General features: G+C 35.8%; 2 protein-coding genes across 2 annotated transcripts; both read left to right on the top strand.

Annotated features, from left to right (window-relative positions):
• The first annotated feature begins 3216 nt into the window (after positions 1-3216).
• Positions 3217-20457, top strand: LOC100247343 (topless-related protein 4). The gene is made up of 26 exons (XM_002265742.5): positions 3217-3603; positions 3778-3915; positions 4755-4934; positions 5079-5192; positions 7383-7541; positions 7645-7822; positions 7923-8058; positions 9379-9497; positions 9817-9985; positions 10127-10236; positions 10334-10403; positions 10624-10697; positions 10838-10933; positions 11012-11107; positions 11941-12068; positions 12185-12419; positions 12514-12678; positions 12751-12843; positions 13216-13359; positions 17418-17528; positions 17619-17798; positions 17929-18057; positions 18146-18241; positions 19088-19276; positions 19565-19731; positions 19822-20457. The coding sequence occupies exons 2-26, from the start codon at positions 3836-3838 to the stop codon at positions 20018-20020; spliced, it is 3417 nt and encodes a 1138-aa protein (XP_002265778.1). The 5' UTR covers positions 3217-3603; positions 3778-3835; the 3' UTR covers positions 20021-20457.
• A 147-nt stretch (positions 20458-20604) lies between these two features.
• On the top strand, positions 20605-23404 carry LOC100254185 (SNF1-related protein kinase regulatory subunit gamma-like PV42a). The gene is made up of 3 exons (XM_002265333.4): positions 20605-21551; positions 21651-21999; positions 22948-23404. Exons 1-3 carry the CDS (start codon positions 21157-21159, stop codon positions 23287-23289), a joined length of 1086 nt encoding a protein of 361 aa, XP_002265369.1. The 5' UTR covers positions 20605-21156; the 3' UTR covers positions 23290-23404.
• The last annotated feature ends 2047 nt before the right edge of the window (positions 23405-25451 follow it).

The following is a 25451-nucleotide window of genomic DNA, read 5'->3' as shown; positions in this document are numbered from 1 at the left end:
CTAGATTAGAAGAACAATTATGAGCCTCTTTGATAGCTGTTTTCAAAAATGGTTATCTGTTTTCCAAATTAATAATAATAATAATAAATTAAAAAAACACATTTGGTAACCAAAAAAAAAAAAATTATTTTTTGTTTTTTAATTTTAAGAATAGAAAACATAGTATTTTCATATAACATTTTTTAATTGTTTTGCGTTACTTGTTTTCTAATGATTGTTTTAAAAAATAATCATATAAATATTTAAAATGATTAAAAATAAAATATTATACATAAAAATATATTTAAAATATTAAAAATAGGTTAAAAATATTTTAGATTTTCAAATAAACTTTTATTTTACAAAACATCAGAAAATGAAAAACAGTTATCGAACAGGTCCTATGTATTTTTTTTTTCTCTTATAAAACTCAATAAAATTATTTATTAATATAAGAACCTAAAAATACTTTTAGAGAGTAATCCTAAATTTAATTTTACAAAAAACACTATTAAAAATACAAAAATCAGAAATCAGATCGAAATAAGCAGAACATAGGACCAATTTCAAATGTCTCAAGAGAGACATTTGAACTTTGGGGGATGTTCAAATGCACTTTGGCACATTTGCACATTTGTCTCTAATTTTGCACATTTTTTCTTTTTTAATGTATATGTACCTCATACAATGATTAATTCAAAAGTAGCTTGAAGATGAATGATACCCATAAAAGTACCCTTCAAAATGATATTCACCGTTACTTGAGTAGTTTTATCTTGTGTTTTTTTAATTGTTTCATCTCATTGCACCATATATTTTAATTATGTACAAATGCACTCATATATACTTTGGCTGCCACTAGAAGCAATCATTGCATCAATTTACATGTACAACCATGGAGGTAAAGCATATAAATTATGAATAAAATTATAGCCATGGCTTTTTCTAATCTCCTTTGAATTTAACTGCATATTTGAATGGAGTATATCATAAATATTTTTAATAATTATTTATCATATTATTGAGTCAATTAAAAAGTTATCACCATATGTTACCTTCCTAATGGATGGAAATTTACCTTGATCGTTACCTATCTCCACCTAGCTCCCACTCATACATGGCAAGTGGACCTCAAAAACAGTCACCAGGCCCCATGGTTGCCCCATATATGAATGCATGAGAGGGGTTAAGCATGACCTACAATGACCGGTCGTGCTATCGGATGCAGAACTAATTGTCTCAATGTGTTGTTTATGGTTAGCTTTCTAATTAATAGATTAAAATTTGAATTAATTGGTTAAAAAATATGAAATAATCTCCAAAATTTTAAATTCAACCTCTCTCATATTTTCGCTTGAAAAATAACTCATTTTTGAAATAAATATCATCCATTCACTTCGATTATTTACATATAAGTTTTTTTGTTTAATGTTATTTTCATCATAAAAAAGTAAGAATATTTTTGTCAAAAATAGACAAAATAAAAATAAACATGAAGAGCTATATTTTCAAATTTGGGTCTTCAATGACCCTTTTAATAAAATAATCCTTAAAATTTTAGGTCAAACTAGTGGTCTAATATACTTTTTAAAAGAAAATATTATTTTTATAAGAAAATTAATAAAATTTTTGTCAAATAGAGGAGAAAAAAAAATTGAAGTGTTAGATTTTAAAATTTGAGTTTTCAATGATCATTTTAATCAAATAGCACTAAAATTTTTTGGTCAAATAGGTGGTTTAACATATTCATTAAGACTTGTTTTTATTAAAAGTGTTTAAAGAAGGCTACTCATGGGAAGGTATTGGTATTTAAGATTATTAGCACAATATTATCTAATAGTTTATGCATATGATAGGAGAGTCAAAACTTATACCTAGATAGTGTAGAAGGAATAAAATTTTTTAATGCTTATAATAGACAACTCATTTTAATGGCTCTGAAGGAGCCGTAAGTGTTTGATAAAGATATTTAAATTGAACGATATCTATATAAAGACAAACCAATCTCAAATTAAAAATGTTTCACCTATTGATATTCTTTTATACATGATTCTTTTTTCTTTAACCTTATATATGATGTGTAAAAATGCTAAGGTGCCAAAGTAATAACTATCAAACTCTTCATCTCAACTAGTGAATGAGTGTAGTCAAATCTAGGCCCGTGGGTGAAGGTATAATAGAACAAACAAATAAGTCTTAGTTTCAAAACTATGGAATCAAAGATGTTCATATAACACCATCTATAAAAATTATCTTTCGATATTATAGTGGGATCCCAATAATGAAAGATGAATTTCCCATTTGTCACTCAACGACGGAACTTTGCTTATTTCTTTTTTTGAGGATCGACGAATTAAATGATATTTCTGTTCCAATTTTTGTCTCTTCCTCTCCCTCTGAATCAAACTTTTCCTTGCCATAACGGTTCAGTTCCTATTAGTATCAATGATACAAGTCGGATCCTAGATTAAAAATTTGAGATTATAGAAAACTATTTTTAAAAATTTATAACATTGTTTTACCATTTTTATATGAAAACAATTTATAGAAAAAAAAAATAATTTTTAAAAAATAAGTAGAAATTATTTTCACTATTTTTTTTATAAAAAAACCAAAAATATGAGCCTGTTTTATCATATTCTCTAAAACTTGTTTTTAAAAATTATTTTTTATTTTTGATTTAAAAATGGTTTTCAAAAACAAGTTTAAAAAAATATGGTGAAATTGAGCATAAATAACTAAAAAACGAAAAAAAAAAAAACCTGATTTTGGTTTAAATACACTGAATTGTTATGGTAAATTTTTCTTATCAAATCATCTATTGATAGTAAGAAAGTTTGATCTCACATTTAAATATCAATAAATTTTCTATATTATTAAATTAAATACATTTCCAATGAGAAGAATCATGAAAGCAAAAGAATCCATGGGCATTGATTTACCTTATATCATGGCTCAATTATGAATTATGATATAATTCAAGTAGGGTGTACCGTAGAATGATGCAACCTAGGCACAGAGCAGAAAATTTTGCTTCCTCCATAAGTCACTGGTCACATCACCTTTTAATTTTTTTTTTTTTAAATTTTTTATTTTTCTAAATAAAGCCTTAAAAAAGGCAGCCTCTCTTTCGCGGTTGCTTCTTCTCAAAGCATGCTACTCACTGCCGGAGATAGGCACAATGGCTTATCATCGTCCTTATATTTCAGTGACTTATCACTCCACGAGAGACACTCTACGTATCAGATTTCCATCTACTTCTCAGTTTCCTTTTCAATTCGAGACCCATCACTTTCCGGACAGACAGATCCCACTGCGCCTTTGTCCACGCGTCACTCTCCTGTGACCACCACGTACTGAAAAAGAGTGTAAAAATCTGACACGTTCTTTTTCGTGAAGGCACGCGCTAAGAGGCGGGTGGGGAGATGATTGAAATTTGCTTGTGTCTGTGTCTCAGTGCTGCGGTGTCCTCACACCATTCTAATTCTAAGGAGAGAAAAAGGAAAGAGAAAACATTTGGATTTATAAAAGACGACCCGTCTGTTTTCGTCGTTGTTCACGTCTTCTCCAAATCTTCACCGCTCTTTCTCTCTCTCTTTCTCTGTTTTCTCTCTCTAGAAAAAGGTTTATACAGAAATCCGCTTTCTTGGTCATGTTTTTTTCTTGAATTTCATATCAATTTTCCTATACAATTCAGTATGAGGATATGTATGTTGTTGGATGCTTGAGAGACTGTGGGCTGAGATTTTTATTTTTTCTTTTCTAGGATTGAAACCCTAATTTCAAGTGTTTTTGTAGTGGAATTTTGATCGATCTGTGAGGGTTTGATTTTCTGGACGGTTTGGATCGGGCGAAGATGTCTTCGCTGAGCAGAGAACTTGTTTTTCTGATACTTCAGTTCTTGGATGAAGAGAAATTCAAGGACACTGTTCACAGGTAAGGAATTCGTTCTTCATTCGTTTTTCTTCTTTTTCTCCTTTTTCTTCTTCTTCTTCTTCTTTTTGAATTTAATTGCGATTTTTCATTTTATGAATTTTTTGTTAGTTAATTGGTGTTTGGTTGCGAAAAAAACGGTGGAAAATCTTGAAATCTTGAGTATTATGTTTTAAGTTGGAGAACGGAGAAGGTTGTCTCCAGTCGGTTGAGTGCTTGTGTTTGGGTTGATCAGGTGCATTTTATATTTTTTGTTTTTTTTTTTTTTAAATATTAGATTCAAGTGAGAAAAAAATGAGATTCTTATATTTTTCCTGTATTTCCTCAGCAACCAGACGGAGCTAGAAGAGTTGATTTGCATTTTATTTTTTAATTCTCCGTTTGTTTGTTTGTTTGTTTGTTTTTTTTCTTTTTAATTTGAGAAAACTAAGAAAAGAGGATGAAAACGAAAGGACAGATTTTGAATGTTCATATTAGCTTTGGGCAAGTGAAAAAGTTTTATCGTGCTTGGTCTTGACGAAAAATAAGGCATTCTCAGACCAAATAGAGTTAAATATTTGAATTTCTGCTGTATTTGGATTTGGATGGTTGTTTGTCAACTTTGATTATTGAGAAAACCTTAACTAGGGGAAATAGTTGTATTGGTCTCAGATGAATGGATGGTTTATTTTGTCATTTCTTATTTTTGGATTGGGTTTGGGGCGGTTGGTGTTGAGATGTTTGTTGGCTCCATTTATCTGAATATTTTCAGCAACCACATAGAGCTTAAATCTTAAGTATATATATTTTTTCTAGTTGCATTTCAATAATTCTTTGGGCTTTTCTATCTTTGCCAAATGAAGGTTGGAGAAAGAGTCGGGGTTCTTCTTCAATATGAGGTATTTTGAGGATTGTGTCACTAATGGTGAATGGGATGAGGTTGAGAATTATCTATCTGGCTTCACAAAGGTGGACGACAACAGATACTCCATGAAGATTTTCTTTGAAATTAGAAAGCAGAAATACCTTGAAGCACTAGACAAGTGAGAAGATTGATCAAATTGTTGTTGCTTTTTTTTTTTTTTTCATTATTAATTTTCCATTGCACTTTGACGATTAACGTGTGATATTAATTTATAAGGAGAATAATGGCTTTTTTTTTTATTGGGTTCTTTTCCCCCTTTCAGGCATGATCATGCTAAGGCTGTGGACATTCTTGTGAAGGACTTGAAAACTTTTTCTACTTTCAATGAGGAACTTTTTAAGGAAATCACACTTCTCCTAACTCTGGGAAACTTTAGGTAAGATGAAATATCTAGGCAAATTGTTATTCATGCTTATGTTGTTTTTTATATTATTAAGCAAGGACCCCAATTTCTTCATTCTGAATGTTGTCCCACCTTCTTTTCGTTATAAAGTATAACAAGTGATTTTAAATGACATAAAAGAAGAGTAATTTTGCAAAGTAGACCCCCCTGTTGAATCTATGCCATGTATTCCTTTCACGCATGTAGAGCATGTACTCGTCATGTTTGAATAAATTACACGAAATATGTCTCAGTCTAACTAATTTGTTACTAATTAGGACACACTTGGGTACAGGGCATGGATCACTTCTGTTTGCAGAGGGGGAGTATAATTTATTGGAGAATGCCTAAAATTGTTTACTCTGTCACAAGCCCACAATTCTCTCTCCCTCTCCCTCTCTAGCCCTCTCCCTCTCCCTCTCTTCCCCTCACCCCCCTTCTCTCTCTGCTATAGAAGTCAATTTACTGTTAAATAAACGCTGAAGAATGCGACTAAGGGCCCACTTGGTGCAGATATACCTTCTGTTAAAGGAACTCTTTGAGTAGGTCTCTATGGTTCTTATATATAAATATTTTTTGAGTTTAGATGAACTCTTTCTGCATCCTATTTGCAAAAGCATCCTGGCTCTAGCCCTGATTTTCTTCTCTATGGAAGTGCTCTAGTGTGTAATTAATAAGCCTTTAGGTGTTTATGCATCAAAGAATTGCTATTAAACAACTGAGAAGTTGCACTAAGCAGGTTCTAGGTGCTTCCTACTTTCTTCAAGTTTTTGTTCTCAATCAATTATGTTCAGTTCAGTATATTTAATGCTTTTTAGCTCACAAGAGAAGAATTGGACTTATTGTGTCATGACTACAATCTTTTAGAATGAAGCTGGTTGGATCATGGGATTTGCATTGTGAAATAATTGTGCAATGAGTTGTTATTGATAAATTAATGCTGCACTCTGAACCGAGAAAAGGGGGATGGTATTTAGTAAGAGAAAGGAAGGAAATGAAATGAAGCAAGTTTATTATTTTTTTTTTAAAGGAAAAATGATTGATGAAGTACACATAGAGGAAATTTTTGTTCTTGATGTTTAAAATATGGGGTGGACCAGTATACTATTACATGTGGAAAGTGTTGTATAGTTCTTCCTAAATTTTCCACTTAAAAGAGTGTATGATATACATTGTGTGACCAAATCCTGCAAGCTTAAATGTTTAGGAAAATTGGTTGTTTAACATGGTATTAAGGCCTCACTTGATTGGAGACCTTGTGTTCATATTTTGCTGTATGCTTATTTCCTCAATTTTATTAAGCCCAAAAGAGGCTACTTCATTTCCCTACTTTATTAAGCCCACGTGTAAGCCCTAAAAGAGATTACCTATGAGGGAGGGTGTTGGAGTGCATGATATAACATTGTGGGCTCAAATCTTATAAACTTAAACTTTTAGGAAAATTGTTTATTCAACACGACCTTATGGAAGCACTTTGAAAATATATCTTTTTCCTCCTTTTTCATTTCTATTACTTTTTTCCTTAATGCTTCCACCTCTTCTAGACTAGGGAAACTAATATAACTTAAGTTTCCTGTAGGACCTTCTGATTCCTTATCTCTGACACGCAACTAATCAATAATATGAGTAATTTGAGTAAAATTGTATGTAATCCCTACAGCAGAGAAGTAAGCTTGTGAAGAGGGAGGAAGGTTGTATGTATAATGGGAGTTAGGATAAGAAATTTAGATTAATAAATAGAGGTTATTATGATGTGAATGTGGGTTGAGCAGAGTGTGGTACTCTGTCCTTACGACAATTCTTGCCTGGGAAATGGTGATGCAATTCAGGTTTTTTTTTCTTCATTTGATAGAATAATTGATTCTTCTGATGATTCATTCTCTCAAATAAATCTTAGGTGCCAGAGGTTCAAACTATAGGAATGGGCATCAAATCCTTTTTTAGTACACATGGAACGTCTTACATGGAGTTCAGAATATGAAATTACCTGTGTCTAGAAAAAGTTGAAAAAAGACAGCAAAAAAACTGGTTTCTTTGCTCCTGCCATAATTTGGAAAATGAGTGGCATAGGATATCAAAATAAAAAGGGACAAAAACTTATGTTTAAGGTTTTCTTGAGTTACAAAATGTAATGTGTTACATGCCAATGTCTTTGAAGTCTGAGTAAAACGTTTTCTGTTTCAGGGAAAATGAACAGCTATCCAAGTATGGGGACACCAAGACTGCTAGGGGTATAATGCTTCTTGAGCTTAAAAAATTAATCGAGGCAAATCCTCTTTTCCGTGATAAGCTTCAGTTTCCTGGCTTAAAAAATTCAAGGCTGCGGACACTAATCAATCAGAGGTAATTCGAACAGGATATTAAGTATTTATTTACTTTTCTTCAATGAGAAAATTGAGCTATTGCAAACTTAGAAAGTGTTGTTATTCTTCTTGTTGCCTTGCAGTTTAAATTGGCAGCACCAGCTTTGCAAAAATCCCAGGCCAAATCCTGACATAAAAACTCTCTTTACAGACCATACTTGTGGGCAACCAAATGGATCTCGGGCTCCTTCCCCTGCCACTAGTTCTTTAATGGGTTCAATTCCTAAAGTAGGTGGTTTTCCACCTCTGGGTGCTCATGGTGTAAGTCAAAAGTGAAAGGGAGCGCTGCTTTATGTTCTGAGGGATTTGGTAGTGATATCTGCAGGAGAATTTACTTTGGTTTTCATATTTTTCTTTTCAGCCTTTTCAGTCTGCACCAGCACCAGCACCAACACCTCTCACTCCTCCCCTCGCAGGATGGATGACAAATCCGGCCTCTGTGCCTCACCAGACAGTTTCTGCTGGGCCTCTAGGTTTAACTGTTCCTAGTAATGCAGGTAACCGTGATTAAAATCAATTTTGTTTCAAATACTTTACTTTTTTCCATATGGACTTGGATGACTTTTGAAGTGTTTGATGTGACTAGCGGAAATCCCATGACATATGCTAATATACAAAATAAATGAAGTGGAAATGGAGGAATGATTATGAATAAGATATATTTGAAAATTTTTACTCTTTTTAATTTCATTTTATGAGTAAAATTGGTATTCAAGAGACACTTTCTATTCATAAGTGATACAAATAAATGAATCTTTACAAGTCATTGTCTCTTTATTTAAAAATGATACTTAATACTTAGCAGAAAATACTTGGTAGATTAGCTTGGATATTTGAAATTTAGTTTACATCCTTATAACAAGAGCAAGATAGTTTTTTGGGATGTTGACACGGAAGAAACTCCTCATTTCTCTCCATGAATGATAATTTATTTTCAATACATTAAATTCACAAATTTTCCCTTTTTACCTATCAAAAATAAAATAGAAATAAAAAAATAAAAAAATAAATTCACAACTTCTATAGAAGTGCATAGAACTTCGTACTTTTTGCTTTTCAAGTTCACAGTTCAGGGGGTGGTGCAACCATGAGTTAGGTTAATTGTGAAAGTTCTTTGATAGCAGACCATGAGCATGGTGTGATAGTAAAGAGGCTGTTTAAATTTGAAATGAACCTCTTATGAAGATAGGCCTAAACATATTAAGGTGCATTGCCATTAAGTATTAGTATGGAATGCGTAGGATGTTCCTTGATACGTTTTCAGAAAAGAGATTGATTGTTACTGAGGCTTTGAAGTTCACATTTTGTTGCAATAGTAAGTAGTCATCCCTGATTGATTCTTGTGCTTGCACTTGGAGGGTTTGTTAAATATTCTAGCATTTTTGTTAATTTGTTTGAGATATATTATTAGCTTTCAGATTAATAAGTAGTTTAAGGGGTTGACTCCTCCTTTGTTTAAGTTGGTTGATTTTTTATTGTTATTCTCTCCCATCTCTTTCACTCTTTTGTTTTCTCCAATTCTATTGTTCTCTGCAGCGTGGTACTTTTAAGGGTAATTGCATCTTTGCTATAGAAGAGACCTCATTTTTGCCTTTTTCTTCTTGTTCAATGGATATTTCTTTTCTATAAATTGTCGACCCTGGTTTGTCTAATGCCTCATGGTTGCTCTGGTTGCCTGTAGTTGATGTTCATTTGAATGAGGATTTTTTCCCCATAGAATCAACATGACCTGCTACCATCTCACATAAGATATTTTTTGGTTCCAACTTCTTTTTGCAACTTACTCTTACCATCCTCTTTGAATTTGTTTGTTATAGCATCTATGCTAAAGCATCCTAGGACTCCTTCCACCAATAATAATCTGGCCATGGATTATCAAACAGCAGATTCTGAACATATGCTAAAGAGATCAAGGCCCTTTGGAATATCAGATGAGGTACTAGATACTCAATTCAAACTTTTGCTTTTTATTGTTAAAGATTTGACGTTTTGGAAATGTTATCTCCATGCAACTATAAACAATTCTAAGTTCAGTGGTATTTTGGATTTTAGGAACTTTGGTGTCTTGTTAATTAGTCAGGATCAAACTGGTGCTTATAATGATATCAATTATGTTGCTCCTGTATTTCAGATGTTGGTGATAGTCTCAATTCTTTTACTACTTTCTATTGTATTTACATTTCTAAATTCAGATTTCTTCTCTTGTGGACAGATTATTAATTTATTTTAATTTTACATGGGGATATCTTTTGCAGGCCAATAACATGCCTGTTAATATTTTGCCAATTTCATACCCTGGACAGAGCCATACCCATACGTTATACTCTTCCAATGACTTGCCCAAGACTGTTGTTGGGAAATTAGCTCAGGGTTCTGCTGTTAGGAGCATGGATTTTCATCCAATACAGCACACTCTGCTTCTTGGTTAGCTTTTGCTGCCTAATTATCCATATATCTTCTCTTGCTTGAAGTCTTGTTGTTTTGGGTCAAAGTCTAATCCATTAAATACTCCGTTCCAGTCTGCTTTTTGATGTGCAAATAATTGCATATGTTTTCCTGTTTCAGTTGGGACAAATATTGGTGATATCACAATATGGGAAGTAGGTGGAGGGGCCAGGCTTGTTTTGAAAAATTTCAAGGTTTGGGATCTGGGATCATGTTCAGGGACTCTGCAGGTATGAGTTCTGTCCAGGAAAATTTTTTCCTTGGGATATTTATTCATGTGCTACAGGACCAACCATAAGTTTACTCTGTTTCTGTATCATGTAAAAGGCTTCTTTGGCCAATGAATCTGCTGCATCAGTAAACCGTGTGACATGGAGCCCCGATGGCAGCATTTGTGGTATGGATTAGGGAATTTACTTTGCTCATTTTATTGGTCATCTGTGATTTACTTTCTGAACATTTTTTCTTCGTTTTTCTTTTTCTCTTCAACATTCTAAGTTAAGACACTCTTTTTATTTTTCAAAGAAAGAGAAAATGTTTTTATTTTGCGTATCTGTGGACTGTTTTCTTTATGCGCTTCTGGATGTTACTTATGAACATTTCAACCTCTGCTTCAGGTGTTGCCTACTCCAAGCACATCGTTCACATATTTTCTTATTATGGTGGTGATGATTTACGGAACCACTTGGAGGTTTGTGTTATATATGAAACTTTTGGGAATCATCTAAATATTATCTCTTGTTTGTATTTTATATCCCAATATACTCATCTCCCTCGTATGGGTTTCTCTATACAAATGTTGATTGGATTTCTGCCATGGAATTCTTTCAGATTGAAGCTCATATTGGTAATGTTAGCGATCTTGCTTTCTCTCAACCTAACAAACAGTTGTGCATCATCACTTGTGGGGAGGACAAGACAATTAAGGTGTGCTTTGTTTGGCATTTATCATTGTAGGTAAGATGATGCTATGGACTGCAATTATATAATCTTGTGCATGTGCAGGTTTGGGATGTTGTCACCGGTTCCAAGCAGTACACTTTTGATGGTCATGAGGCACCTGTTTACTCTGTGTGCCCACATTACAAAGAAAACATTCAGGTATGAATTTCATGTAATTTCACCATGTTAGCTGAACCCCCAGTTTGCACCCTAAAAAAATGATTTAAGGCTCACCTTAGCAGTTATGCCTTGAAATTTTTTGGTGCAAATGTCACAGACTAAGCCATGGCAATCACCCCGTGGAAGAACCTAAGTAAGGATTTAACAAGGAAAGTTAAAGCAGAAAGTTTCTTTTTTTTTTCCTTACCTCTTTCTCTTACCTTCTATTTCATATTTTAACTAAAACTTTATATTTTTACTAAAACTTCATGTTTCATTTTTACATATCAAGGACTTCACCTTGGTGTATCTGGTACTTAACACTATTTGATTTTTCATGAATACTTTGCAAAATGTTTGTTGGAATGAATTACACTACAATTTGCAGTTCTCTCTACAGACCATTTTGGATTGTTCTATGATTTGTCAGTTTGAAAATATGAGAAATGTAAAATATGTGTAAAATCCTTAGATTATTCCAAATTGAAGTTCTCTTTGATTTTTCACAATTGCTTTGCAAATAATTGTTGGAATAAACTATCCTACAAATTGCACTTTTCTACCGACTTGTGAATTTTTCTGTGGTTTTGTGAAATTGAGAATTTGAGAAGTGTAAAATATTTGAAGTTCTCTTTGATTTTTCATGAATGCTTTGCAAATAATTGTTGGAATAAACTACCCTACAAGTTGCACTTTTCTACTGACTTGTGAATTTTTCTGTGGTTTGTGAAATTGAAAATTTGAGAAGTGTAAAATATGTTTGTGTCCTTAGACATTATCCCAAACTCTCAAATATGGTTTCAAATCACTAAAGATGTTCTTCTCTCGTTCAGTTCATCTTTTCAACAGCTATAGATGGAAAGATTAAGGCATGGTTATATGATAACTTGGGTTCAAGAGTTGACTACGATGCACCAGGTCATTCCTGCACAATGATGGCCTATAGTTCTGATGGGACAAGGTACAATATGATGTACACTGTTCCTCCCATTTTTCTTGTTCCTTTAACACTCCAGAATGATGGGTTGATTTCTTACGTTCTTACCATCTTTCCTTGAATGTGTGGATAACTTGTAGGCTGTTCTCATGTGGAACTAATAAAGAAGGGGAATCATACATAGTTGAATGGAATGAAAGTGAAGGGGCTGTCAAGCGGACATACCATGGCCTTGGGAAGCGGTCTGTAGGAATTGTGCAGTTTGATACGACTAAGAACCGATTCTTGGTTGCTGGTGATGAGTACTTGATAAAATTCTGGGATATGGACAATGTTAGCATGTTGATGAGCACTGATGCAGATGGTGGATTACCGGTAATCGCTTTACAGGGCTATCTTCTTGATCTAATTGCTGTTTCTGGAGCAGCCCTTCTCATAGAGTGATTCTTATGTTGACCTTTTTTTCCAGGCTTCTCCTTGCATTCGGTTTAATAAGGAAGGGACACTGTTGGCTGTCTCCACAAATGAAAATGGGATTAAAATACTTGCTAATGCAGATGGGGTTCAGCTTGTTCGATTGATTGAAAGTCGTGCACATGATGCTTCAAGATCTGCATCTGGAACAGTTGCTAAAGTGAGCTGACTTTTGGATTTTCTTGGGTGACTTTAATTGACTGTGCTTGCTAATGCACCCCTTATAATGCAGGGACCTGTAATGGGCACATATGGTGCTTCCAGCTCGGCTGCTGGAACAAGCATTGGGGATAGAAGTGCAATAGTTCCAGCAATGGTTGGACTGGTGAGAATTGATGCCTGTAATTGGTGGATAGCTAGAATACTCTTTTGCAAGAATGTTTGGCTTTTATTTAATTATTTTATATACCTTATCATTTTAGTTGGTGGAGCCAGTTTATACAATTGTACTGTTTGAATTTTATTTAATCATTTTATATACATTGTCATTTTAGTTGGCGGAGCCAGTTTATACAATTGTACTGTTTGAATTTTATTTAATCATTTTATATACATTGTCATTTTAGTTGGTGGAGCCATTTTATACAATTGTACATGATGTGCCCACTGATGTGTTAAAATTTTGTTCTGAGTCTTCAACTAATATTTACCATAATACTTGTTGATCCGATAATTTACTTGTTGAATTTTTGTGCAGAATGGAGATAGCCGAAGTATGCCTGATGTTAAACCTAGAATCCTTGATGATTCAGATAAGTCTAAGGTTTGGAAGCTGACTGAAATCAATGAACCATCCCAAATTCACTCCCTGAGGCTTCCTGATACCTTATTGGCAGTAAGGGTATGTACCCATTGTTTTACACGCTGTGTTGAAGTTGGTGCATTGAAATGCCTGTCCTTTATATTATCTTCTATGGAATGAGTGTCAATGTCACATTTTGAATTTGATCAATATGTTTGTAGAAACAAACAAAAAGGGTGGGAATGAAAGTTTTATAAGTAAGCAGATATATTTCTAAAAACAAACGAAAGGAATGAAAAACATGCTGTAAAAATCATGGATCAGCTAATCCTTGATGGCTACTTCTTAAGAATAAGAATGAAATGCAAACCAGCTGTTAAGTTTCATTATTGCCAGTCTGACAACTAAATTGGAGAAGGTAAAAGGGGAAGTCATTGTATTTTCTATATGACACACATGAGAAAGGGCTCTAAGTTTGTTGTTAGGGAAGAACTGATACATCTTGGTTATGGTAGTATGTTAATGATGATTTCTTAAATAATTCTGGATGTTCAATGACACTAGAATTAGGTAGAGCATTTATTACATAACTCTGGATGGTAGAATGTGTGATGGGGCCCAAATAATTAGTATAAAATTTGTGAAATTGATTGTAAATCCAAGTAGTTGGAATGGAATGAAGTCAGCAACTATGGTCCTTGTTGCTTTCATTTACAGCATACTACTTTCTTCCAATAAGTGAGACACCTTCTCTTTGATCCTTATACTTCTCAACTTACAAATTTCTTTCTTTAATTTGTGCATTTTATTAGAGAGCAGCAAGGCCTGTAGTCACCTTATATATATATATTTCTTGAAATTTTCCATTGAGTTAAGCATTGTCTTATGTTCTTATGAAAGATTAACTACCACACACCCCACCCCCACCCCCTCTAATTTAGCAAAAAGCCAGCTTTCAAAGTCCGGCTATGGAGACCAAAATTTATATATAGTTTAACTGACTGGATAGGAGTGGAATTCTTAAAGTTACACCCTAGCTTTCAAGCTCTTTAAATTTCAATGGGGCCAAAATGGCTGGGTTGGATGTGGAGTTGCATATCTTTAGCAAAATTTTCAATCTTAGTGAATGGGGTTCCTGCTTGCTTTTTCCCGAGTACTAAGGGGCTTCGCCAAGGAGATCCTCTATCTCCTTACCTCTTTGTCATGGGAATGGAAGTATTGGGGATTCTTATTAGGAGAGCTGTTGAAGGGGGATTCCTATCAGGGTGTAACATTCGGGAGGGCGGAAGGACTGCTTTGAACATCTCTCACTTATTTTTTGCAGATGATACAATTGTTTTCTGTGAGGCTAATAAGGACCATCTAAGTCATTTAAGTTGGATCCTCTTTTGGTTTGAAGTTGCTTCGGGGCTAAAGATTAATCTGGGCAAAAGTGAAATCATCCCGGTGGGTGAGGTGGATGATATTGAGGAGTTGGCAGTGGAGATAGGGTGTCGGGTGGGATCTTTGCCGTCCCAGTATTTGGGCGTACCCTTAGGGGCTCCTAACAAGGCCTCTTCGGTGTGGGATGGAGTGGAAGAAAGAGTGAGGAGAAGACTTGCGCTATGGAAAAGGCAATTTATATCCAAAGGTGGTAGAATCACTCTTATTAAAAGCACCTTGGCCAGCATACCCATTTATCAAATGTCTCTTTTCCGGATGCCGAAGATCGTTGTTAGAAGGCTAGAAAAATTGCAAAGAGACTTCCTATGGGGAGGGGGAAATAGGGAGAGGAAAGTTCACCTAGTGAAATGGGAGATAGTGTGTGGGGACAAAGAGAGGGGTGGGCTTGGTTTGAGGAAGCTTGGCCTCCTAAACAAAGCTTTGCTTGGTAAATGGATATGGAGGTTTGCTTGTGAAAGAGAGAATCTATGGAAGCAGGTGATTGTGGCAAAGTTTGGGCAAGAAGATGATGGATGGAAGTCTAAAAAGCCTAATGGGGCGTTTGGTGTAGGGGTGTGGATGGAGATCATGAAGGAAACTGATTGGTGCTGGGATAATATAGAGTTTATGGTGGGGAAGGGCACTAAAATCAGATTCTGGACTGGCGTGTGGTGTGCGGGTACAACGCTGTCCCAAACTTTCCCGCACCTCTTTGCCTTGGCTGCTAACAGGAATGCTACGGTGGAGGAGATGTGGGATCAAAATTCGGATCAAGGAGGCTGTAATCTAAGATTTTTGAGGAATTTTAATGACTGGGAGGTGGGCATGGTAGGAGATCTGCTCCTTAAGCTGAGAGGGCTTAGGCCGTCTTTGGAGGAAGATTCAGTCTCTTGGAAGGGAGGAAAACACGGTAAATTTAAAGTCAAGGAAGCGTACAGTTGTTTAATCAATCCCATTGACACCGTTTTTCCGGAAAAATGCATTTGGGTGGATAGTGTTCCTACCAAAGTCACTTTCTTTGCGTGGGAGGCTACATGGGGGAAGGTGTTAACGCTTGACAGACTTCAGAGAAGAGGATGACAATTCTCTAATTGCTGTTTTTTGTGTGGCTGTGCAGAAGAATCTGTAAATCATGTCCTTATTCACTGTATAGTGGCTAGAGCCCTTTGGGAGTTAGTCCTTGGGCTTGTAGGTGTTAAGTGGGTCTTTCCAGAAACTGTAAAGGAGGTCTTATTTAGCTGGAGAGGTCATTTTGTGGGAAAAAAAAGGAAAAAAATTTGGAAGTCCATCCCGTTATGTATCTTTTGGACGGTTTAGAAAGAGAGGAATAGATTAGCCTTTAAGGGGGGTGTGCTATATATTCAGAAGCTAAAGAATTTTTTTGTTTGTAATTTGTGGGGTTGGGCTAGATTGGATATTGAAGATGACTCTCTCTCCCTTCTAGGCTTTCTAGAGTGGTTAGCATCCACTTAGGGGGGGTGAGATCTTCTTGGTCTCTTTTGTTTTTGTTGTGAGGCTATAGCTGCCTTGTATATCTCCTATATGCTATGTGGCTATTGGCCTCTCCTTTAATACATATTTGGTTTACATATCAAAAAAAAAAAAAATTCAATGGGGCCATTTCCAAATTGTTTCACATTATCAACAATCCTGTCAAAATTTAACTCTTGGCAATCCAGGGTCCATAAGTAGCAAATCCCAAAAACAACATTAGAAGTTAGAAGGTCACAAAAATAAATTACAGCTTCATAGAATGATGAAGATAATTCCATCAAGTGCGAAATTATCACATTAGTGACCACCATAGTAAAAAGTTTGATTAATGGAGACCAATGGAGAAATAATAACCTTTTTTTTTTCCCCCAAAATTGCACAAACCTGCTTCCAAACACTTGTATTATAATGTGCAGTGAAACAACTACACTTCCCTGAGATTGTGTGGATTTTTACAAGAAGGGGGTGCAATAAGAGGTTGAGGGAGTCCATTGGGACAGAACTTTTGATAAGTGAACAGTTGGCAGAAATTTGAAACCCTCAACTCATCAAGAACTATTCTACTGTGAAGTTTATACTAAAGTAACCTTGGTGTGGTGGCAACTCAGAATGAAAAATTTTACTCAATCTTTCAGTACAATTGCAAAATAAAATCAATCATGCATACATGATTCTAGGTTCTTAATTAAACAATTCAGTTCAAGTGATCTTCTCAATGTCTTAAAATCCTGAAAATTGTACTGGTTTGATAGAAATTAATTGGAAATGATTGCAACATGGTTAAATCTTCACTAGTGACACTTAAATTTCACCAGTTCGATGAGAGTAGAGTGGATTCAACAACAATTGAAATAAATGAGCAGTTAGGATAAATGGTTGTTGTAGCTATAATATCTCGTATTTTTGCCCACGGCCCGTTATGAATAGCCTAAAACTTTTCCTTAGATGTGCTCTTTGAACTTGAATTATGAGCTGGCCATCAGCTGGCTGATTAGCATGGATTTATCTGCTTTTGCAGTAGCCTCATAAAATGCTTACTAGTATGTGTTTTAAGTTCTGTTTTATCTCATAATGCTTTAAATTTTATGTGGATCTTCTTGTTTTATTTCTACTCCTGGTAACACTTTACAAAACCCCTCCCTAGTATTTATCATTTTCTGATTCAACTTGTAGTAGGATTTGCTTACACTTGGTATTTTACTTCATCTTCTAGAGCTCTAACGACTATTTTTTTATCTCAGATTATTAGGTTAATTTATACAAACTCAGGAAGTGCCATATTGGTATTGACTCTTAATGCTGTGCACAAACTCTGGAAATGGCAGAGGAATGAGCGGAACCCAACAGGAAAGGTATTGCTTCTTCTGTTCTGGAGGCAGCGGTTTCTATGGTTTTGCTACTTCCAATGATGTTTCTCTTTACTAATGTTTTGCCTCTTGTAGGCATGTACTAGTGTATCTCCCCAGTTATGGCAACCTTCTAGTGGAATATTAATGACTAATGACATTAGTGAGACAAATCTTGAGGATGCTGTTCCATGCTTTGCACTTTCTAAGAATGATTCTTATGTCATGTCAGCATCTGGAGGAAAAATTTCTTTATTCAATATGATGACTTTCAAGGTAGAGGCATTTCACACACACTTGTACCTTTCTTTGGGTTCAATTGCTTATGATGATGGTGTGCTTGCTGGATGGTTTTGTATTCATTTTTCTGCATGTAAATGTAAATTTTCTATTTTCCATTTTGCAGACGATGACAACATTCATGCCCCCCCCACCAGCAGCGACATTTCTTGCCTTCCATCCGCAAGATAATAACATTATAGCCATAGGCATGGAGGATTCTTCAATTCAAATCTACAATGTCCGGGTTGATGAGGTCTTAGCCTGAACTGAGACCTATAGTTTTTTGATTTAAAGATATTACTAAATTTGAGATTTTAAATTGAAATTACTAAAATGAACAGGTCAAAAGCAAGCTCAAAGGTCATCAGAAGAAAGTAACTGGCCTTGCTTTCTCTAATGTTCTAAATGTTTTAGTATCATCGGGAGCTGATGCTCAGGTATGTTGTATCATTCTCTCCCCCCCGACACACATAATTGCAGATATATGAATTTATGTGACGCAAATACTTTAAATAGATAAATGAAATCTGTCAGATGCATGTGTTTAATTCAGGTGTGTGAAGTTATGTGGCAAAAAAGATAAATGAAATCTGTCCATAGGATTGATTTTTGTATGGAAAGCTCTCCCAATATTTCAAAAACAATTAGCTGCGTGATTTTTGTAGAAAAAGCCAAGCCCATAAAAAATGGAAAGCATCAAATCCTGTAGTTTCAGAGCTTTTGATTTGTCTTGAAAATTCATGCATTTTTCTCAACTGAAATAGCCAAACTGGAGGGAGAAGTGTCTGGTTTGTGAATGTTTTCTTGTACACCTACACCACTGACTCAAGGAGTTGATGGCATATATTATACTTTTCCCCTTTTTCTAATTGCTTGGGCAATAAAACCAGATTAAAATTTCAATATTGTATATTAATCAATGGTAGGAATAAGGGTTTTGGGATCAGAGTTTTGATCAGTTGAAAACTAATTTAATTTAAGCATAGTACTATGGTTCCCCTTATGTTGTCATTGCAGGAATCTCTTTCTTCTTATTTGTTTTCTTTTGGGTGCTTCGCTGCTGCTTGAGAAAGCCATGATAATCTGACTTATGCTATTAAAGATGAATTATTGCTATTTTTACATCTCTTTTTCATGGATAGGCTGGATTTTTAGGTTCTCACCAGAAATGAGAGCTACTGCAATTTTTTGTGTACATTCATGTACCTGAACGTGGGAGTGATATGAAGAAAAAAAAATGGCATATTAGACATGCATAATAATATTTTCTTCTTGTTCTCCAGTTGTGTGTCTGGAGCACAGATGTGTGGGAGAAGCAGACCAGTAAATTCTTGCAGATTCCAAATGGGCGAGTGCCAGCACCAAATACACAGACCCGTGTTCAATTTCACCAAAATCAGACCCATGTGTTGGTTGTCCATGAAACACAGATAGCTATATATGAAGCACCAAGGCTAGAATGCCTTATGCAGGTGTGTCGCTTTATATGTATTTATTACAAACTACTTCTCAAACATTAAAATGTGGAGAACAATGACTAATATTTGGTTTCATATTATTGATGTGATGATGATAGAAGGGCCTGATCCTTGAGTCGCCATGCATTCGAACACTGATCCTATTTGCAATTATGTGCATGCTTGAATATGAACCTTCATTTTGCAGGGCAAAACATAATTCTCCTGTTCTCAGAATCACTTTTTTGTAATCCTTGTATTAAAAGTTCATGTACTTATATTCATTTATCTGGTTTATGGCAGTGGGTTCCCCGAGAACCGAGTAGCTCAATCACAGATGCCACATATTCTTGTGATAGTCAGTCAATCTTTATAAGCTTTGAAGATGGAAGTTTAAGTGTTCTCACTGCTGCAACACTCAGGTTGAGGTGTAAGATTAATCCTTCTGCCTATTTGCCGTCTAATCCCAGGTCTGCTTTATTATCCCTCGCTATGCAAAGGCAAAGTAAGAAATTCATTTGCTCTATTTTCCTATCTGACTTATGAAATTATTTGATCAGCATGAGGGTATATCCACTCGTGGTTGCGGGCCATCCATCTGAGCCTAATCAGTTTGCAGTGGGATTGACTGACGGTGGAGTCCATGTTCTGGAGCCTTTGGAATCAGAGGGTAGATGGGGCATCCCCCCACCACTTGAAAATGGTGCAGGACCCAGTGTGACCTCTGCTCCAGCCAGCTCAGATCAACAGCCAAGGTAATAGTGGTAGGGTAATGGCTTTGACTAACAAGTGCGTGCATACGTATCCTTGAGGGACCCGTTTTATTTTAAAGACGGGTACTCTTTTAAGCTATTTCAGATAGTTGGGGATGGACACGCCCTGCTCAGTTGATAGGGTCGTCGTCAACCTGGGGTTAAGACTTAAGACTTGAGGCAAAGCCCTCCGTACATATAATGAATGACAGCAGATAAGGTAGAAAGTGTTGACATGAATGTAGAAGGGAAGGAAAGGGGTATGGCAGGAGAGTAGGTTTCGGGGAGTTTGCTTATCAAATATATTTGAATAATGAGTCGTGTCACTTATGGGGACTGAATAATGGATTTGCCTTGTTAAGACATCTGCATGTTTTCTCATGTACTGGCAATATCTGTTACGTTGTAGTCTTTTCTATATAAGAATCTCACTCTTTCATGTCCCTCCCATGAATTCAAATTATTGCAACCTGTAATTGTTCCTAGTTAAAGAATGTTGATGATGGCTAAAGGCTATTGAAGGGATGTGTATATAATATACGCGAGGAGTTGCATTGTGCTCTCCTTCGTTAAAAATCTTTTATTTTCCAACGGTTGAATTTTCTTCTTCTGTTCTGAGTTTAAGGAAGATAAAAAATAGATTTAAAGATAATAAAATATTTATTTATTTAGAGATATATAATTTTAATTATTTAATTTTCGTTCATATTTTTAAAAATATGATATGATAAAATAATGTTTTTTAGTATTTTTAATTTTAATTATATGTATATAATCTAACAAAAATGTGTCTGCCTTTGTTCTTGAAATTTGATTATTTTCAAATTCCGAAGAGTGAGGGAAAACGGAGGTTAACGTTCAACTTCAACCGAGTCAGGCAATATGCTGAACGGCTCAAGCCCACGGCTAGAGTCGGATGAATCACAATTTTCAATTATTTTGGAATAAATTTTTCTTTTTAAAAAAATGATAAATATTGAAGGAGGCAGGTGAGTACGAGGATAATGATCCAAACAAAACTGAAGAACTCCACGTGGCAAAATACTGGGTGCGTGCAGACTTAATAGGGACACGTGTAGAGAGGCATGCATGAGAAGCATGTATGTATTGTTGGAGAGAGAAGTGAGATGAAATCCAAGACTAATGCAGATCTCAAATGAGAAACGAGGGCCGAGAGAGAAGAAGGTGGGGGATGTGGCGGTGGAGAAGAGGAGGCTGGTGGAGGTGCCCTACACTGCCACCCTCGCCCACACTTTGAACGCCCTGGTGGCCAATCGGGTGGTGGCGGTGCCCGTGGCTGCTCCTCCTGGTCACTGGATCGGAGCCGGTGGCTCCATGATAATGGAGTCTGACAAGCAGACCGGTGCAGTGAGGAAACACTACATAGGGATGGTTACCATGCTCGATATACTTGGCCACATTGGTGGCGGTGATGGTGATGGGTTCGATTTTGAAGGGATAATGTCTGTTCCTGTGTCCTCCATCATTGGTCATTGCCTTGAGGGCCTCAGTCTCTGGACCCTCAATCCTCATACTAGGTTTGCTCTCATCTCCTCCTGCTTGCATCCACAATGTCTCTTTCGTTGTATTGATATATACCTCCTTATATGCTCAACTGTGTTCATCTTGATATGCAGCATCCTTGACTGTATGGAGATGTTTAGCAAAGGAATCCACCGAGCTTTGGTGCCTTTGGACAGCCACATGGAGAATATATCAGGAGTAGAACTTGCAGAGTCTGCATCAAGTTATCGGATGCTGACACAAATGGATGTCTTGAGGTTTTTAAAGGAACATGCCTCTGAACTGAACAGCGTCCTATCCTGCAGTGTTGGGGAACTGGGAGTGATTCATGAGACGGTTTTTGGAGTTACTGATGGTACTAAAGTCATGGAAGCCATTAAGTGCATGAAGGTTGCTTCGCTTAATGCTGTTCCTATAATTGAAGCTTCAGATGGCACTGAAGATTGCACTAAGCTCATAAATGTAGGTTGATTTGTTTCTATTTCTGTTAAATATATAGCCAGCTTTAGCTTTTCAGAGTTTGCCCTTTTATCAATGTGTGTGATATCTCGCTTTTGGGTAAGGGAAGCTATCCGTCAAAGTTCTTCAAACTGTAGTATATACATATAAATATAGTAGTAATATAGTACTATACGCATATGTATGAGTTCCTGTTAGATAATGTAGTTGTATTTCAAAACAGTGTGGGCTCATTCCATCGGCTAGAGTGGACAATATACATCTACATGAGAAGATCATATCATTACAAATGGTATTAGGGTCGGTCCCTAATCCCAGTCTGGAGTCTCTATTTGTCCAATATCGTAAGGGGTGTGTTTGTTTGATCTTGTAATTCCATGGGATATCGAGAGAACATTATATTTATATTTGCACGAGGGATGATGATGATATTTCACATCGAATAAGAGAAAAAGTTATTGATAATATATCTATATGAGTTTCTCTTAACCATATAAACGTGTTCTGAAGTTGTAATAACTCATTAAGTCTAAAACAAACATAATCTATATGGGAGGGAGAGGTTATGTGCCAACCCTACTTTTGGTATTCTAATTAGTTTTGTTGATGAATACTAAAGTGAGAATTGGAAAGCAGAAGGGAACTGAGATTTTACCAAATAGGACATTTGGAAGGAAAATTTTTGGGAACGGAAATTTGACGTTTAGATTACCATAGAAATTTGACACTTCACAATCCAATGTTGCCACTTGTTTTCAATTCCATTTTCTAAAATAGCATAGAGTTTCCCTGGTTATAAAATGGTTACAACCGAAGGCAATTAATTCTCTTTGAAAATGAGTTTTTGGGTATCATGCTTAGTAATCTTTGTACTGCATTTTTGTATTCAGCATTTGGGTCATGTTTCATTTCTGGATTCCTAGAAAAATCACATTTAATTCATAAATGCAGGGCAAAGGTAGGAAGCTCATAGGGACATTCTCAGCAACAGACCTGAGGGGCTGCCCGGTTACTCAGTTGCAGTCATGGTTGCCTCTGAGTGTCATGGACTTTACAGAGAAGGTCTCAACAAGCCCTTTACATGGATCAACCAACTCCAGAAGCCCCTGGAGGGAACTCGTGACCTGCTTTGCTGAATCATGCCTGGGTGAAGCAATTGACAAGGCTGTCGCTAAGCATGTACACCGAGTTTGGGTTGTGGACCGACAGGGATCACTTGTTGGGCTTGTTTCTCTTACTGACATGATTAGAGCAGTAAGGATCTCACTGCTTTCGGATGCAAGTGTAATCTGATATGGAACAGCTGAGTGCTGTTTGATATTTCTTGAGTTTTTTTTTTTTGGCATGGCTGTCATCAATACAATAGTTTCAAAATTAAGGAGTGAATGGCCTTGCAGGCAGTTTGGTATCTTGGCTTTGTGCCTATCTTTGAGAATAGGGATCCCCTCCTTATGAAGACTAATTTGTAAAATGCAGGAGAATAATGGAGGCCATTTCCTAATGTGTAGAAGGGGATGAGACTTGTGTTCCAGCCCTACTTTTGGGTTTGGGTTTGGGTTTGGGCCAGGATGGGAGAATGTATTCCATTTGGGGCAAGGTCTAGAGATGTGAGGCCAGTGTCATATACATGTCCTATTGTCATCCTTAATTGAAAAGTCGTCCTAAATATCATAGCACTATTTTTCCTTACTAAAAGAGACTTAACATTTGGGTTTGAATCAAGTTTAGGTCCAACCTAAGAGCACTTCAATCCCAACCATCTTAATCCCAACCATCTTGTTTGCATGCAACGAGTCGCATTGAGTACTCAATTGTAAAAGTCGGACCAGTAGATCCAAAACTTAGAAGGTTAAGTATCAGCTACATAGATCACACTTACCAGTTAATTCCTTGTCCGAATCGCCCTTTTTTAATCTTCCCCTCCCACCCTTTACGCTTCCCGAGGATGGAATGTGATTAATAAAATGAACCAAGTTATAAAAGAGGGACTCTTCCGTTGTATTTATCTGGTGAAAGCTCTTGATGAGTAGCCATTATTGGAGATATGTTCTTTGATTACACCACCTCTTTTTTCGGTGCCCTTTAATGAAGTGTTGGAGCTTGCCTTGGATTCAGGGAAGAGGAAAAGAAAAACAGTGATAGAAACCCGAAATTAGGCAGTGAATAGGGAGCAAATCCACATTTTGGATAGGAAAAGGACCAAGAAGGAAGCCATTTGTATGCTAACGACTTTAAGAGTAGGTGTATGTAATAATGTGGGTAGTCTTAAATGTTTTTGGGCATTCTACCTACCTTTGGAGGCCAAGACCAGGCATTGATGAGAACTTATGTTGCAGGTCCTCTTTGTTTCCCTTCTTCTTAACACTACATTTATCATCCCATTTGGAAAAAGGTGAGGAGATTTTATTCCAATCCAAGACAGATGGAGCTATACAGATGTCAGTAAATCTCTGGCAGTTGGTAGTCTTGAGCAAAGATTAAAAAAAAAAAAACAAATTCCACAAAATAAATTTCCTACCAAAATAATTCATAAATTAGTGCTCCTTGTTTAAGTGGGTATGTAAGCCATTAACTATGATTTTAAGTTCTTTTAAAAATAATCAAAATTGTAGTTATTAAATATGATTTTAAATTTAAATTTAAAACCTTAATTGGTGACTATGGTAATGGAAGAAAAATTGTGAATCTTTATTTTTGGTGGATGACACATGGGCTTTGCAACCGCAATATCCAACAAAAGCATGTGCATTTAATCATCACATTTCTTATTATTATTCTTTTTGTCAATTACTTGATCAATTTTGAACCTTTGACTTAGATCACCATGCTTTAGTATGTAGCAATTTATGATATAGCATGTTACCTTATTTTCGGTTATAAATTAATTTTTCAAATTGGGCGTTGTTTGAATTGGATTGATCTTTTCAAGTTAAGGGTTGTTACTATTATTTTTCTTTTTATAAGCGAAATGTGATTTAACAAAAACCTTATAATGAAACAAAAGAAAAAAAACTTATTTAAAAAAATATTAATGTGTCAAATTGATATTAATTGAATTTTAAATTTGAATAAAAAAAGTACTTGAGCCTTAGGCCGCTAGGGAAGCAAAGGGAGTAGGAAGACTAGGAACAAAATCACTGGATCAAAAGTATGCTTCGATGCAGGCCATGGAGTCCATATATTTATGAGGGTGTTTTGAAAATTAATTTTTTTTCCCAAAAAGTAGGTGGGAGAAATAAACAAATGAGTGGGTGGATCGACACTGGCACCATCTTTTGGCTGGCCTTAACCTTGATTAGGGAGTAGGGGACTGACTCTATCCCCTAAATATTCTTCCCGGATAATGAACTCTCCTCAACCTTACCTTTATTGAATCCTACGACTTCACTCCATGGTTGGGCTCACTCTAATTATGACCCGTCCCTATTTTTGAATGGGACGATTCAGTTTGGACG

Source organism: Vitis vinifera, chromosome 9 (genome assembly GCF_030704535.1).
Source record: "Vitis vinifera cultivar Pinot Noir 40024 chromosome 9, ASM3070453v1".
Classification (NCBI taxonomy): Eukaryota; Viridiplantae; Streptophyta; class Magnoliopsida; order Vitales; family Vitaceae; genus Vitis; species Vitis vinifera.
The sequence above is the reverse complement of the archived record's forward strand: the minus strand, read 5'-3'. Positions and strand labels throughout refer to the sequence as shown.